At 31.1% G+C, this 13361-nt stretch overlaps 1 protein-coding gene across 1 annotated transcript in view; it reads right to left on the bottom strand.

Moving 5' to 3' along the window:
- LOC145305374 (neuroligin-4, X-linked-like) overlaps positions 1-13361 on the bottom strand; it is a 153207-nt gene that overhangs the window by 33313 nt on the left and 106533 nt on the right. Inside the window, exons 17-20 of the mRNA XM_080146995.1 lie at positions 10983-11049; positions 4956-5030; positions 4461-4537; positions 3767-3885 (exon numbers count right to left, since the gene is read on the bottom strand). Coding sequence (XP_080003121.1) covers positions 3767-3885; positions 4461-4537; positions 4956-5030; positions 10983-11049 — 338 coding nt within the window. The remainder of the gene's footprint in view (positions 1-3766; positions 3886-4460; positions 4538-4955; positions 5031-10982; positions 11050-13361) is intronic.

The raw sequence follows: 13361 nt of genomic DNA, 5'->3' as shown, positions 1-13361 counted from the left end.
TAATCTTGTACTTTCTATATCCGCGGAAAGCTCTTTATAATACGATGCGAGAAATAACTATTTTATAATTACAATTTTCATTAGGTTGTCTTTTGTACTCTATCCCAACATACAACAATATGTTATTTAGGCTACCTTAAAGGATATTCGTTATTTTTTTGGCTTCTGTTTGATTTAGATTGGTGGAGTGGAACTACTATATTACATTTTAAACCATAAATTACAATAAATAGTATAATTTTATTAAAAGAAATACCTTTGAAATATAGTATTTACTAAATTAAGATAAATTAAGATACATGAAAAACAGTCCCATAATATATATTTTAATTCTAGTTGCGCATTTTTGCACACATATACTTGGTCTAACAATTTATATTTCCTGAACAGCAATAGCATCGAAGCAATATTGTTGTTTGGAAAATTATGATATCCAGAAAAAGAGGTAGAAAGATTGAAATGTTTCTTATATTTCACCCAGCTTGTCTATTCTACGTCAAAAAATGGCTATTAGACAAAAACGAAGTAAGTGTACAGTAAACGGATTCTGATAAACCTACGATGTATTTATCGTTCGATTCGTACTATATTTTCTTCCAACCATTGAAAAATAGATAGGTTGGGTAGAGTATACTTTTTTTTTTCCATTTATGCATTTTTAATGATAATAACTATACAACCAACAAAAAAAAAACACATGTTAATAAATCTTAAAATACCACCAGGATTTACAAATTGTATTGGTTCTTGTCAGGTTAAATGCTAAGTACATTCTAAAGGGATAAGACAATGGCGGATAAATTGATGTACACATACCCCTTCTGTGGATGAAAGGTATGGACACTCATGTTCCAGAATCAACTATTCAGAATCAGTCCATTGCCCCCCCCCCTCTCTCTCTCTGGGTCTTTTTAATAGAAGAAAGAGTATACCAACCTCCTAACTGTAAACTGGTTAATATAACTGTCTTTATTACCAAATATTTGGGTTCATAAATTATAATAAAACGTCTGAAAGGTCTTATTATTTTTCGGCAGTAAATTTACTCTTTAATTTGTGTTCGTCTTGCCTGTTTTAATTAAGCAAAATAATAAAAAAACGCAACAGCTATTAATATTTCCAGTATGGTTTGAAACCGATTAATATCAGCTGGATTAGAACCAGTTCTAAGCCATACTATGTATCGTGTTATATCCAGTTGTCTACAAATATAAAATTGTATTATCATGATATTAAAACCAGTTTTGTTAGTACGTTCATTCGGCATCTAGGGGCTAACAAAACTGGTTTTAATCTTATAATTGTGCATTTTTATATCCGTAGAAACCTGTTTATAATACGATGCGAGAAATAACTAATATAATCTATTTTTTTCTCTGTTTTCTTACTATCAGTTTATTGCAATTATTGAGTATATTTATTGTAAAAAGAATAACAACACTTAGCTTTGATATTTTCTACACTTTAACAAACGGGGTAATTTTTAGCAAGTTCGGTCGATTTAGTCGATCAGTCAATTAAGACCATTTTATATGCATTTGGTATTAATTAAGAATAGTTAGACTTAAAAAGCGCATCTGAATGAACGCTAACACACACCTTTATGGAAAATACGAAAAAAATGACCCTTTTATAATTATCTATGCATATCTACATATGCATCTATTTTTTTTACTTTCGGTGTCGTTGCTTCTCTACAACTATTGTCTGTGTGTCTCATTAATATGCAGGGCAAAGTCAGTTACAGAAAATCTTTCTACATATATTATGCCTTTTGTAGCTTGACAAACAGACTGACGGACAAAGTAAATTATATACTGGATGCTCATTAGTACAGAGAATCTAAAAACAAACATGGATGACAACATCAATAAGCAGCAAAGCTTAAAAATTATGAATGGACATTGAGAATCTAGACTTATAAGTTATTGAATAACTAAAAATTTCAGAAATCTATCTTTAATAGGAGCTGAGAAAATCACGTTTCCCCCATAGCGTTAAGGTCTGACCAACAGACAGACAAAGTGAATTATAGAGTAGCTACTAAAATTCAGATTTTGACTTTTAGATTATCTTCGCCACTAATAACATGTGTGTATGACAAAATGTACATAAAAACAGAACAAACAATTGGTCATTGTAAAGAAATTGTCTGGGAAAATAATGAGTTATGGCTAGAGCAGCTTGGCAGGATTACAGACGTAGGTACATGAAGAATAAGTTTTTCTTTTTACCCTTTTCCGGTAACACCCATTACACAACCAACTCTTTGATTGCACGACTTTTGTCTAGAAGTCCTAACCGTGCATTGTAATGAGTTGCGCCTGTATTGGGCCAGGGCATTTTACCCACTCTAACTATTTATTTCTCACATCTGACAGCAGTACGAGGCATTTTAACTTCCTCTTTAGTAATGTCGCGGTGTCAGGCCGAGATTCGAACCTATCACCTTCTCGTCAACGGGCGGATGCGCTACGTGTTACGCAACAGTCGCGGTTTTTATGAAGAATAGATATAAACCAAATGAAAAAAGATGCTATTAAATAATTGTAAAAAAAAACAATTACTCATTGATTGGCCTATCTCTAGATCCATGAGATTTACCAATGTGTTTTCTGAGTTTACATTAAAGTAAAACAATACAGGGGGAAAGGGTTAAGCAAATGTATGTTCCCACCCCGTTACTTTCAATTGGGTCTTGAATAGCAGCCAATTGTGTCAGAAATATTAACAAGCTGCTCCAAAAGAGAAGAAAGCAATTTGCAAACAGACAAAAAAAATCCCCAAGACTGGATCCAGGTAGTCTTTTGGGGGTATACATCTATACTTAATACATTTATTGAGTTTACTCCAATATAGAAATTCCTATGTGCAGGGTCATACGACAATAATTTATCTTTTTCGAATTATAAAAAGTATTTTAAATTAAATATTTTCAGCGCAGCTGCAAGTTCAAATAAAAAGATTACCTCATTGAAAACAAATATCTACAATATAATCTATAATATAATGTAAAACGATGTCTGTCTATCCATCTGAAGCTAAATATTTCGATAACCGCTGAACCGTTTGGGCTCTACTCTTCAGGGAATATACCTACTGATCCTGTGATGGTTTTATGCTATTTTCTTGGGGGGGGGGGGGGGTACGGACACCTCTAACGCCCCAAAAAGAAAACAAATAAACCCCCAATTTTATTTCAGGCAGGTATACAATTAAAAAAATTTTTGGTTGCACCACCACTGGAGCTTAAGTTTTTAAAATTACCTCTGGGGGCAAAGCCCCTAGAGGCTAGGGACGAAGTCGCTAGTATAAATATAATGAATAAAGAATATTGACCCCGTGCAATTCATTAATAACACCAGGAAATCTGTATAGTATATTACACATAATAGAACCGTACTTTGATCTCGAGACCTTTGTCTTAATGTCTTGCATTTATTGCAGGCAATGTATATAAATCACTAATTATGACAAATATATTTACTAGTTGCTTTGCCCACACGTTGTTGAAAAAGAAACACCCCCCCCCTCATATTAAAGTAAAACAATAGAGGGTTAAGATTAATATCAGCCAATAGCGTCGGGAATATTAATTAACACAGCCAATTTGCTACAAAAGAGCAGAAAGCAAATTACTAGCAGATGAAAAATGTCTCCAACACTGGATCCTGGTAGTTGTCTGGTTATACCTCTATACTTTTACATTATAGAAATTGACGTCTCGCATAAAAATCAGAGAATATATATTTGTAAATGGGTTTACCTATATGAAGAAAGTTGGATTTTCTTTCCACAAACTTCTCCCATTCAGTTAATTTGATCCGTTTGGCATCATTCCTCGTAGCCAGGATCTTATCTATACTCTCCGGTTGGTGAGGATCACTAGGATAGATAGATAGATAGATAGATATATAGATAGATAGATAGATAGATAGATAGATAGATAGATAGATAGATAGATAGATAGATAGATAGATAGATAGATAGATAGATAGATAGATAGATAGATAGATAGATAGATAGATAGATAGATAGATAGATAGATAGATAGATAGATAGATAGATAGATAGATAGATAGATAGATAGATAGATAGATAGATAGATAGATAGATAGATAGATAGATAGATAGATAGATAGATAGATAGATAGATAGATAGATAGATAGATAGATAGATAGATATATAGATAGATAGATAGATAGATAGATAGATAGATAGATAGATAGATAGATAGATAGATAGATAGATAGATAGATAGATAGATAGATAGATAGATAGATAGATAGATAGATAGATAGATAGATAGATAGATAGATAGATAGATAGATAGATAGATAGATAGATAGATAGATAGATAGATAGATAGATAGATATATAGATAGATAGATAGATAGATAGATAGATAGATAGATAGATAGATAGATAAGTAGGTAGGTAGGTAGCTAGAAACTCTTACCCAGTTTTGATGAAATTAGCAAAGTAGGTGATCATAATGGCTGAGAGAGCAGCTTCACTCCGTGTGTACTTTCTTGTCTAAATTACAATAAAATTATTACATTCATTAATAAAAAGCTTTTTTTCATTTATTACAAAATGTAAATGATTACGAATAATGTAATTACAATATAAATATTTATAAATGTTTTGTCAATTATCTAAATAATATTGCATATTTTCTATCAGTATACTCATTTGTCAAATTTTTGGGCATCGCTTTTAATGATTTTGTTATGCTCTTTTTGATCAAAGTAAGGAAAAAATATTGTTGGTAAAGATAATCTCTAAAATTTATGTACACAATGTATTATTGAGTGATGACTATTGACCAGATAATTTGTAGCCATTCTTTTTGTGGTTAAAAGTTCAAAGCCTTTAAAGTTTAACGATTTTTGGAGATATTCGTTACCAGGAATATTTTACCATGAACTGCACAGATTAAAAAACTACTTACTGGATGTTGCCAGACATTGCAGATAGGAATTCCAAACAAGTATGGAACCTCGTCTCCGTGGAGGCTTCCAAGATTCTAAAATAATTATTGTATTATAGACAGCTTTCCGCGGATATTCAAAGGAAAAATCATGTAAATAAAGATAGTTTTTTAGCCTCTATGGGCCGAAGTACCAGGCTATCAAAACTGGTATCAATTTAATAATTTTTATTTTAATACTTTTGGAAAATTGTCTGTGATACGATGTTATTTATTATTTTTTAGTATGGATGAGAACAAGTTCTAATCCAGCGGATATTAATCGGTTTCGAAGTCATACTGGAAAAATCTTTTAATCATTGGGATTACAAGTTTTTGTTTGATCTTAATATTCTCATTACAAAAACATTTAAAACACATCAATAAACTTTACAACATATCGAAAAGCCATTCTTTTAATCAAATAATAAAAAATCATGTATAGCATCGTATTACAGCTAATTTTCAAAGAATTTTGAAATAAAAAAATAAAATAAAAAAAGTTTTGTTAGCACGGGCCTTCGAACCCTCGGGGCTTCTAATACTGGTTTAAATCCTATATTTTTTTATTTCAAAAAACGTGGGAAGCTGTCTATAATACGATGCGATAAATAACTATTATGATTGACCCATATAAAATGCTATTTTAACCAAATAGGTAAATCAAATTAATTAATTACAAAATATGGACATTAAAATTTGATTAGGTATGAGGTTAACAGCATGCAGAGTAGGAGGGGTCAATAGTCTGTTTATTACACTAGTGCCCAAACTTTAGTTGATACAACAACTTTGGGGACTTTTTGTGAATTCTGATTGGTTGCATCATTAAATTAAGTGTCCAAACATTTCACCCATTAATTGCAATATACAGAAGGGGTAATTTTATGTATCATCATTGGGGATGAATATCGATTTATCGGACATTGGCTTATCCATTTAGATCCCTGGGTTTACTGTACTGTAAGGTACAACACATCAAACACAATGATTATTTAAAGTACACATAAATGCTTAAATCACATTAGAGTGTTGAAAAAACAATTTGCATTGAATTTTTTATTAACTTTTTTATGCTTGACTATTTTCAGTACACAATTAGTTCATGTAGTTTAAACCTTTACCTTTGTTTTACCTTTAACAAACAATTTTGACTTTGTGTACATATATTGTTTGATTGGTAGATATTTATAAGTTTTGAAAAAATCTTTTAAAAAGGTCAGTGACATAATATTTACTGTCATATTTTTGAAACTATTTATAGTGCCTATAAAAATGGCGTCAAACTGGCATACCATTAGTCAATTAAAATGTATACTGTCCTGCCAATATTAATTCAGTCTGTGTATTGACCTTTCATTGGTCATTTGTATTGTATGACGTAATTCATTTATAGGCACTGTATAGAGCTTCCTATAATTTTATTTCTATGAATTATTAAACCTTCTAATACTTAATGTACATAGTATAATTAACCTTTGAGTTTGAATTAGTCTTTGAAATATATGTGAGTTAAATCAGAGAGGGAGGGGACATTGGGCTGTTTATTACACTAGTCTCCAAAGTTTTATAATAGTGTTTCTCGTATTCATTTGAATCCGGTGGATAGGAACCGGTTCTCATGAATACGAAAAAACTATGTCTAGCATCGTATTATATCCAGTTTTCTACAAATATAGAAATGTACAATCATAAGATTAAAACTAGTTTTTTTAGCCGGTGCCTTCGGCACCACGGGGCTAAAAAAACTAGTTTTAATCTTATAATTGTACATTCTATATCCGCGGAAAGCCGTTTATAATACGATAAGAGAAATAACTATTCTCGTATTGATTCGAATACGGTGGATAGGAACCGGTTCTTATCCATACGAAAAAACTATGTCTAGCATCGTATTATATCCAGCTTTCTACGAATATAAAAATGTACAATCATAAGATTAAAACCAGTTTTTTTAGCACGGCACTCGGCACCTCGGGGCTAAATAACTGGTTTTAATCTTATAATTGTACATTTTTATATCCGCGGAAAGCCGTTTATAATACGATGCGAGAAATAACTATTCTTTTCTTCGGCTTATCAACTTTGTGAATTTTGATTGGTTGGATCATTAAGTTGAGTGTTTAAACGTTTCAACCACTAATTTTAATCTACAGAAGGAGTATTTTTGTGTATCATCATTAAGGATGTATTGCACATCAAATTATCGGTCATTGTCTTATCCCTTTAGATCCCTGGTGAAATTGTTAATCATTTATTATAAATATGAGTTCTGTTGTTTATTACACTAAAAATTCTTGATGACAATATCCATGAAACAATCCAGATAATATCTCTATCCTAAATTCATTGTCATTAAATGTTAAAGATTTATATCCTATTATATAAAGTATATAAAGTTGCTAATCCCCCCAAGCCCATGTGGGATGTAAGTTGTAAAAAACCCTGCAGGGGGTACAATTTTCTAACACTTCTTTCTTATTATTTAGTCTATTAAAAGGATTCAAAATGCAAGGACATATTTATATTTTTTTAACTCTTATTTTATACATCTTAATTGGAACTGATGATCTATTTTAATAGTGAAACAATTGTATTCCATCAATAAAAATGTTAAAGAAATAAACTGTGTTTATATATATAATAATCTTTATACTAAAGTAACAGGATGTCTGTGTCTGTGTATCTGTGTGTCTGTACCGAAGGATCTCGCTAACCGCTGAACCGATTAGGTTCTCCTTAACAGGGTAGCTTCTCATAGGTCCCGGGAAGGTTTATAACTATTTTCTTTGGGGTGGGACACCCCCAACCCCCCCCCCCCCCAAAAAAATGAAAAATCCCCCCCTCAAAAAAAAAAAATTTAAAATTTTTTTTAACTAAAATTAAAAAAGAGTGGGGGGGGGGGGGAAATTCCCCCCCCCTTAAAAAAAAATTTTAAAATTTTTTTTAACTAAAATTAAAATTTTTTTTTCGTCCCCCCCAAAAATTTTTTTTTACTTTTTGTTTTAAAATCTAAAATAAGAAATTGGGTTATTAAATTCGACTCTCTCCTCCTCAAGTGCCCCTAGAGGCCTCTAGGGGGCGTAGCCGCTAGTATTATATAAAGTAGTAAGCTTTTTTTGTATGTAGCGAGGGATCTCGCTTACAACTAAACCGATATTGTTTTCTTTTACAGTGAAGTTTCCTATAGGTCCAGGGAATGTTTATAACTATTTTGACAGAGAGTATCTAAACCCTCCCAGGAGAATCCCCAATAGAAAAATTACACCACTAAAATTTAAAGTTATGTACATCGACTCCCTAAAGCTTTCCTTGAGGCCTCTAGGGTAGTATAGTATAAAATGGTTAATTTTTAGTTTGTTTGAAGCAAAGGATATCTAAAATATTAGTTGTGTTTAGTTGTGCTTTTCAGAGAAGCTTAGCATAGCACTACAGTCTATGGACGCAGCTGATATTAAATCTTAATTGGAAACGATATGACTCTTCTAATGAAGTCTAATATAGTTTTTATTATTTAAAACATCTCTCAAATTCTAAAATAGTATGAAACGATCCACAAATACATACATCTCCCAAATCTATTCCGAAATTTATTGGTTTTTAAGATTTATTCATCCGGATGGTGAAAAGATATATGGTCAATGCTGAATATGTGTTGGAGTGGATTATACCTCTCTGCTGTTCATCAGGGAGTGGGGGGAGATTGGACTGTTTATTACACTAGTCCCCAAAGTCTTTGGATCAACAACTTGGGGGGCTATAATTGAATTTTATTTGGACAGTTCAAAAAGTTGATAGTCTAAACGTTTCAACAACAAATTTGAATATACAGAAGGGGTAATTTTGTGTTTCTTCATTGGGGACGTATATTAATTCATTGGCAAATGTCTTATCCCTGTAGATCCATGACTGTTCATGCAGAAGGGTTCATATAGATAGAGAACAGTAGTACACTATTGTGCATTCAATGTATTGAAAACCAATATAAATCAAAACTGCATTCTCTCAATGCCCCTTTACATACATAAATATTTGTGATGGCCAAGCCAGGGGGAAATATGTTCAGGGAAAATATGTTCATAGCAGTGGTCAGGCAGGGGATATATAAAGGGGAAGTTTTGGACCTGAGTGAGTTATAGAATATATTAAAGAGTCATTAGATTAAAGTGAAGGTCAGTATAGGAATTTCAAAATAATGGGATAGTTCCATGAAGTAAAATTAATGAACAAAACTACTTAAATGTTTGGGCTTTTATAATTGTTTCAGAAAAAAATCGTTTTTTATTTACATCAAAGAATTTGTTATTTAATTTATATTTTTTTTTGTAGATAATGAGTGTCATGATTTAATTATATTGGTTTGTAAGCTTTTTTTGTCTGTAACAAAGAAATTTGCTAACTGCAGAACCATGGATCTCCTTTACAGTGAATCTTCTTATTTGTCCATGGAAGGTTTATAACTACTTTAAGGGAGGGTATCTCCACCCTCCCAAGAGAAATCAACACAAGATCTATTAGGTAAAATTTTAAAGACAAAATACAAAATAGTATAGCTTTATTATTTAAAGTTATGAGACAAAACAGATTATAACTCTATTATCTAAAGGTATAAGACAAAATACAATATAGTGTAACTCTACACAGTATAACTCTCTTATTTAAAGGTATGAGACAAAATACAATATAGTGTAACTCTACACAGTACAGCTCTATTATTTAAAGGTATGAGACAAAATGCAAAATAGGGTAATCCTACACAGTATAGCTCTATTATTTAAAGGTATGAGACAATATAGTGTAACTCTACACAGTATAGCTCTATCATTTAAAGGTATGAGACAAAATACAATATAGTGTAACTCTACACAGTATAGCTCTATCATTTAAAGGTATGAGACAAAATGCAAAATAGGGTAATCCTACACAGTATAGCTTTATTATTTAAAGGTATGAGACAAAATACAATATATTGTAACTCTACACAGTATAGATCTATTATTTAAAGGTATGAGACAAAATACAATATAGTGTAACTCTACACAGCATAGCTCTATTATTTAAAGGTATGAGACAAAATACAATATAGTGTAACTCTACACAATATAGCTCTATTATTTAAAGGTATGAGACAAAATACAATATAGTGTAACTCTACACAGTATAGCTCTATTATTTAAAATACAATATAGTATTACTCTACACAGCATAGCTCTATTATTTAAAGGTATGAGACAAAATACAATATAGTGTAACTCTACACAGTATAACTCTATTATTTAAAGGTATGAGACAAAATGCAATATAGTACCATCTACACATTGTTATAAATCAAAATATACATCATGTGCACTTACACACCCACACACAGTCACACTCATACACACACAGCCACACACAAACACAATGGAATAATGCAACACCAATAGATACATCAATAACAAATTTATTGTGTTAAAAATTATGCAGAAAAAACATTGCACTAGAATTATATAATATCAAATCAAGGACACAAATCAAAATTGTGCACAAAAAACAACAAAAAAAAAATTGGATCATCATTTAGGTTTTATATTACACACTTTTCCTTAGATAGTAGTATTAGATTTAAATTAATTCTGCCATATTTGAGATCTTTTTTTGCAAGAAAGAATAACAAACTTATAGAGCATTGTTATAGAAGATAAACATGAAATTTCAGTCATCTTTGGAAGCATTACAGTCAGACCGACAAGCCGTACATGAGTATTTTTAGGGGTATATTAGATAATGTTTGTTGTCAGAAATTTGAAAAGCTTTTAAAACCGTATTAACCATATTAATTGATAGTAAAGAAAACGGGAAAATCTATGATTTGATCTAGCACCCCAACCAATCAGCTAACTAATAAGTTAACTAAAATTAATGTAAATATGTAGAATGTGAAACTATTTAATCACTGAAAATTTTAGCTGTCTATCTTGAAGGAATGACTGACGGGTGTACGGACAAAGTGAATTATAAATGTCTTACCTGAACACTTTGACCAGCATATTTGTCTGAGTGTGTCCATTCATAAACATAGGTGTTGTTTCGCCTCCTAAAAGACATTTATATTATTTAATTTTACTATCCGCGTAAAGCTGTCTATCATACGATGCATATTTGTCTGTGTGTGTCCATTCATAAACATAGGTGTTGTTTCTTCTCCTTAAATATATTTATTTTAATTTTTATATCCATCGGCCCCTCGGGGCTCACAAAACTAATCTTAATCCTAATATTTTAAATTTTAATATCCGCGGAAAGTTTTCTAAAATACGATCCAATAAATCACTAATTCTGTATATTAAAGTATTAATCAACATACATACATCCCTCAACTATATACAAATACAGGATATGTCAACCATTATGATTTGGGAGGGGGGGGGGGAGGGGGTGGAATTAACTTGACTTATTTAAAATAAGTATTTAGGGGGGTTTTCATTGCAGATATTTTTTTAATAATGAAAAAGATATAGCAAAATGATATTTAGCAGGAATAAGGTATAACCAACAAGCGAAATAAATCTAAAATAATATTTGTAGGGCAGAAAAGTCGTCTACTATTTGTTGCCCCCCAACGACTGATGAAAATTACGTATATGTCTCGTGATTTTAAAATAATCAATTTTGTTGTTGGAATCAGCTGGATGTTTAAAAACAAAGAAAAAAATACTCTCAATTTGTACAGCATGTAATTGTACATATATTTGAAGTTTAAAACTGCACATTGAAATGTGAATATTGTCTTGGCCACCTCGTTAATATTTAATATTCATTGACCTACAATATTATAAGGTTGAGAAAGTATATTCAAATATGTATCTATCTATGTTGTATAACCACAAATCAGAAAATATTCGTTTATTTGAATGAAAACGAAGTAGCGCATTTCGTCGTATTTCCACAAAAGCTTTTGATAGGTTATTTTAAGTTAGGTTAGGTTAAGAAAATGTTAATAATTGTCACGCAGAGTTAGGAAATTGGTCCCGCAGGGGTTAGAAATAGAAGAAGAGCTACTGTGAAAATACGACGAAACCCGCTACTTAGTTTTCTTTCTGTGATCCAAATATTCTTTAAACAACAAATTAAAGCAGTCAATATGGCTTTCAATGACATTTACTTTACAAAAAAATATATCAATTTCAAATCCTAAAATTTCACTAAAATTGAAAGTATGTTTTAAACTTTTCAAAACTATTTTCTATATTATTTGAGAGAATGATTGTGGGAGGTTGTAGTGTGAAAAAAAAATTCCTAAGCTTTTTTATTCACAAATTTTACATTTACAAAAGAAGCATTTTAAAGCTATGTTTTCGCCATAGCCAAAACGACATATTAACTAACCAAGCAAGTTGTAGAGTATCTCTGGTATTAACAAGGATGACACCATCCATAAAAGCAAAGCTTCCCAATCAAAAGGAAGGACAAACATACAATAACTCATGTAGAGTGTCAGAACTAAATAGGCAGAACATTTATATTAAATTTGATGCAAAAACACGAAAATACAGGATACATTTGCAGGACTTGGTTATAGGACTTGAATAGGATAATTATATCACATATAAAAAACGTGGTCAAAAAGGTTAGAACATATTTAAATATACGTACTTTATGGTAGAGATTATAGAGTTGCTACGCTTTTAAAAACTGGAATGAAAATATATTTGAACTGTATGCAATTAAGGATGCATAAAAGAATAGGAAAAAGGTTTAACCTATATTTGGACTACAGCAGAGAGGGAGGGGACATTGGGCTGTTTATTACACTAGTACCCAAAGTTTTATAATAACATTTTCTTTTTGGTTGGCTCACCATCTTTGGGAACTTTTGTGAATTTTAATTGGTTGGTTCATAGAGTTGATTGTCTAAACGTTCATCAACCAATTGTAACCTACAGAAGGGGCAATTTTGTGTATCTTCATTGGGGATGTACTTAAAAGAATCGGCCATTATCTCATCCCTTTAGATCCCTGCATATTTGAACTACAGCCCCACGATACAGGGATAGGTTATTGAAAAAAATATGAAATAACTTAAACATATACAGGGTGAGTCAGAAAAAACTGAGTTTTTCGATTTTCAGAAACAACCAGAAGGAATACAGAAAAAATAATTATATGTCCTTGTTCTCTGTACAAAAGCACATCAAACTTGTAAAAGGTATTTTTCATTATCTCTAAAAATGCGGCCTCTATAATAGGTGTATGGTGTCAAAAAATGCCTTGTGTGAAAAATGTTGATAAAGAAAAATTAAAATAACTCATCCATTTTGTATAAAAAAAATTTTTAAAACTTCAATATTTATTTAGAAAAAGGTCTAAGAAAAGTACTTTAATGAGTTTTAAAGGTAAAATGCTTTT

Source organism: Acartia tonsa, chromosome 2 (genome assembly GCF_053477335.1).
Source record: "Acartia tonsa isolate MP-2025a chromosome 2, ASM5347733v1, whole genome shotgun sequence".
In the NCBI taxonomy this organism is placed as follows: Eukaryota; Metazoa; Arthropoda; class Copepoda; order Calanoida; family Acartiidae; genus Acartia; species Acartia tonsa.
This window is presented reverse-complemented; position numbering and strand designations above follow the sequence as displayed.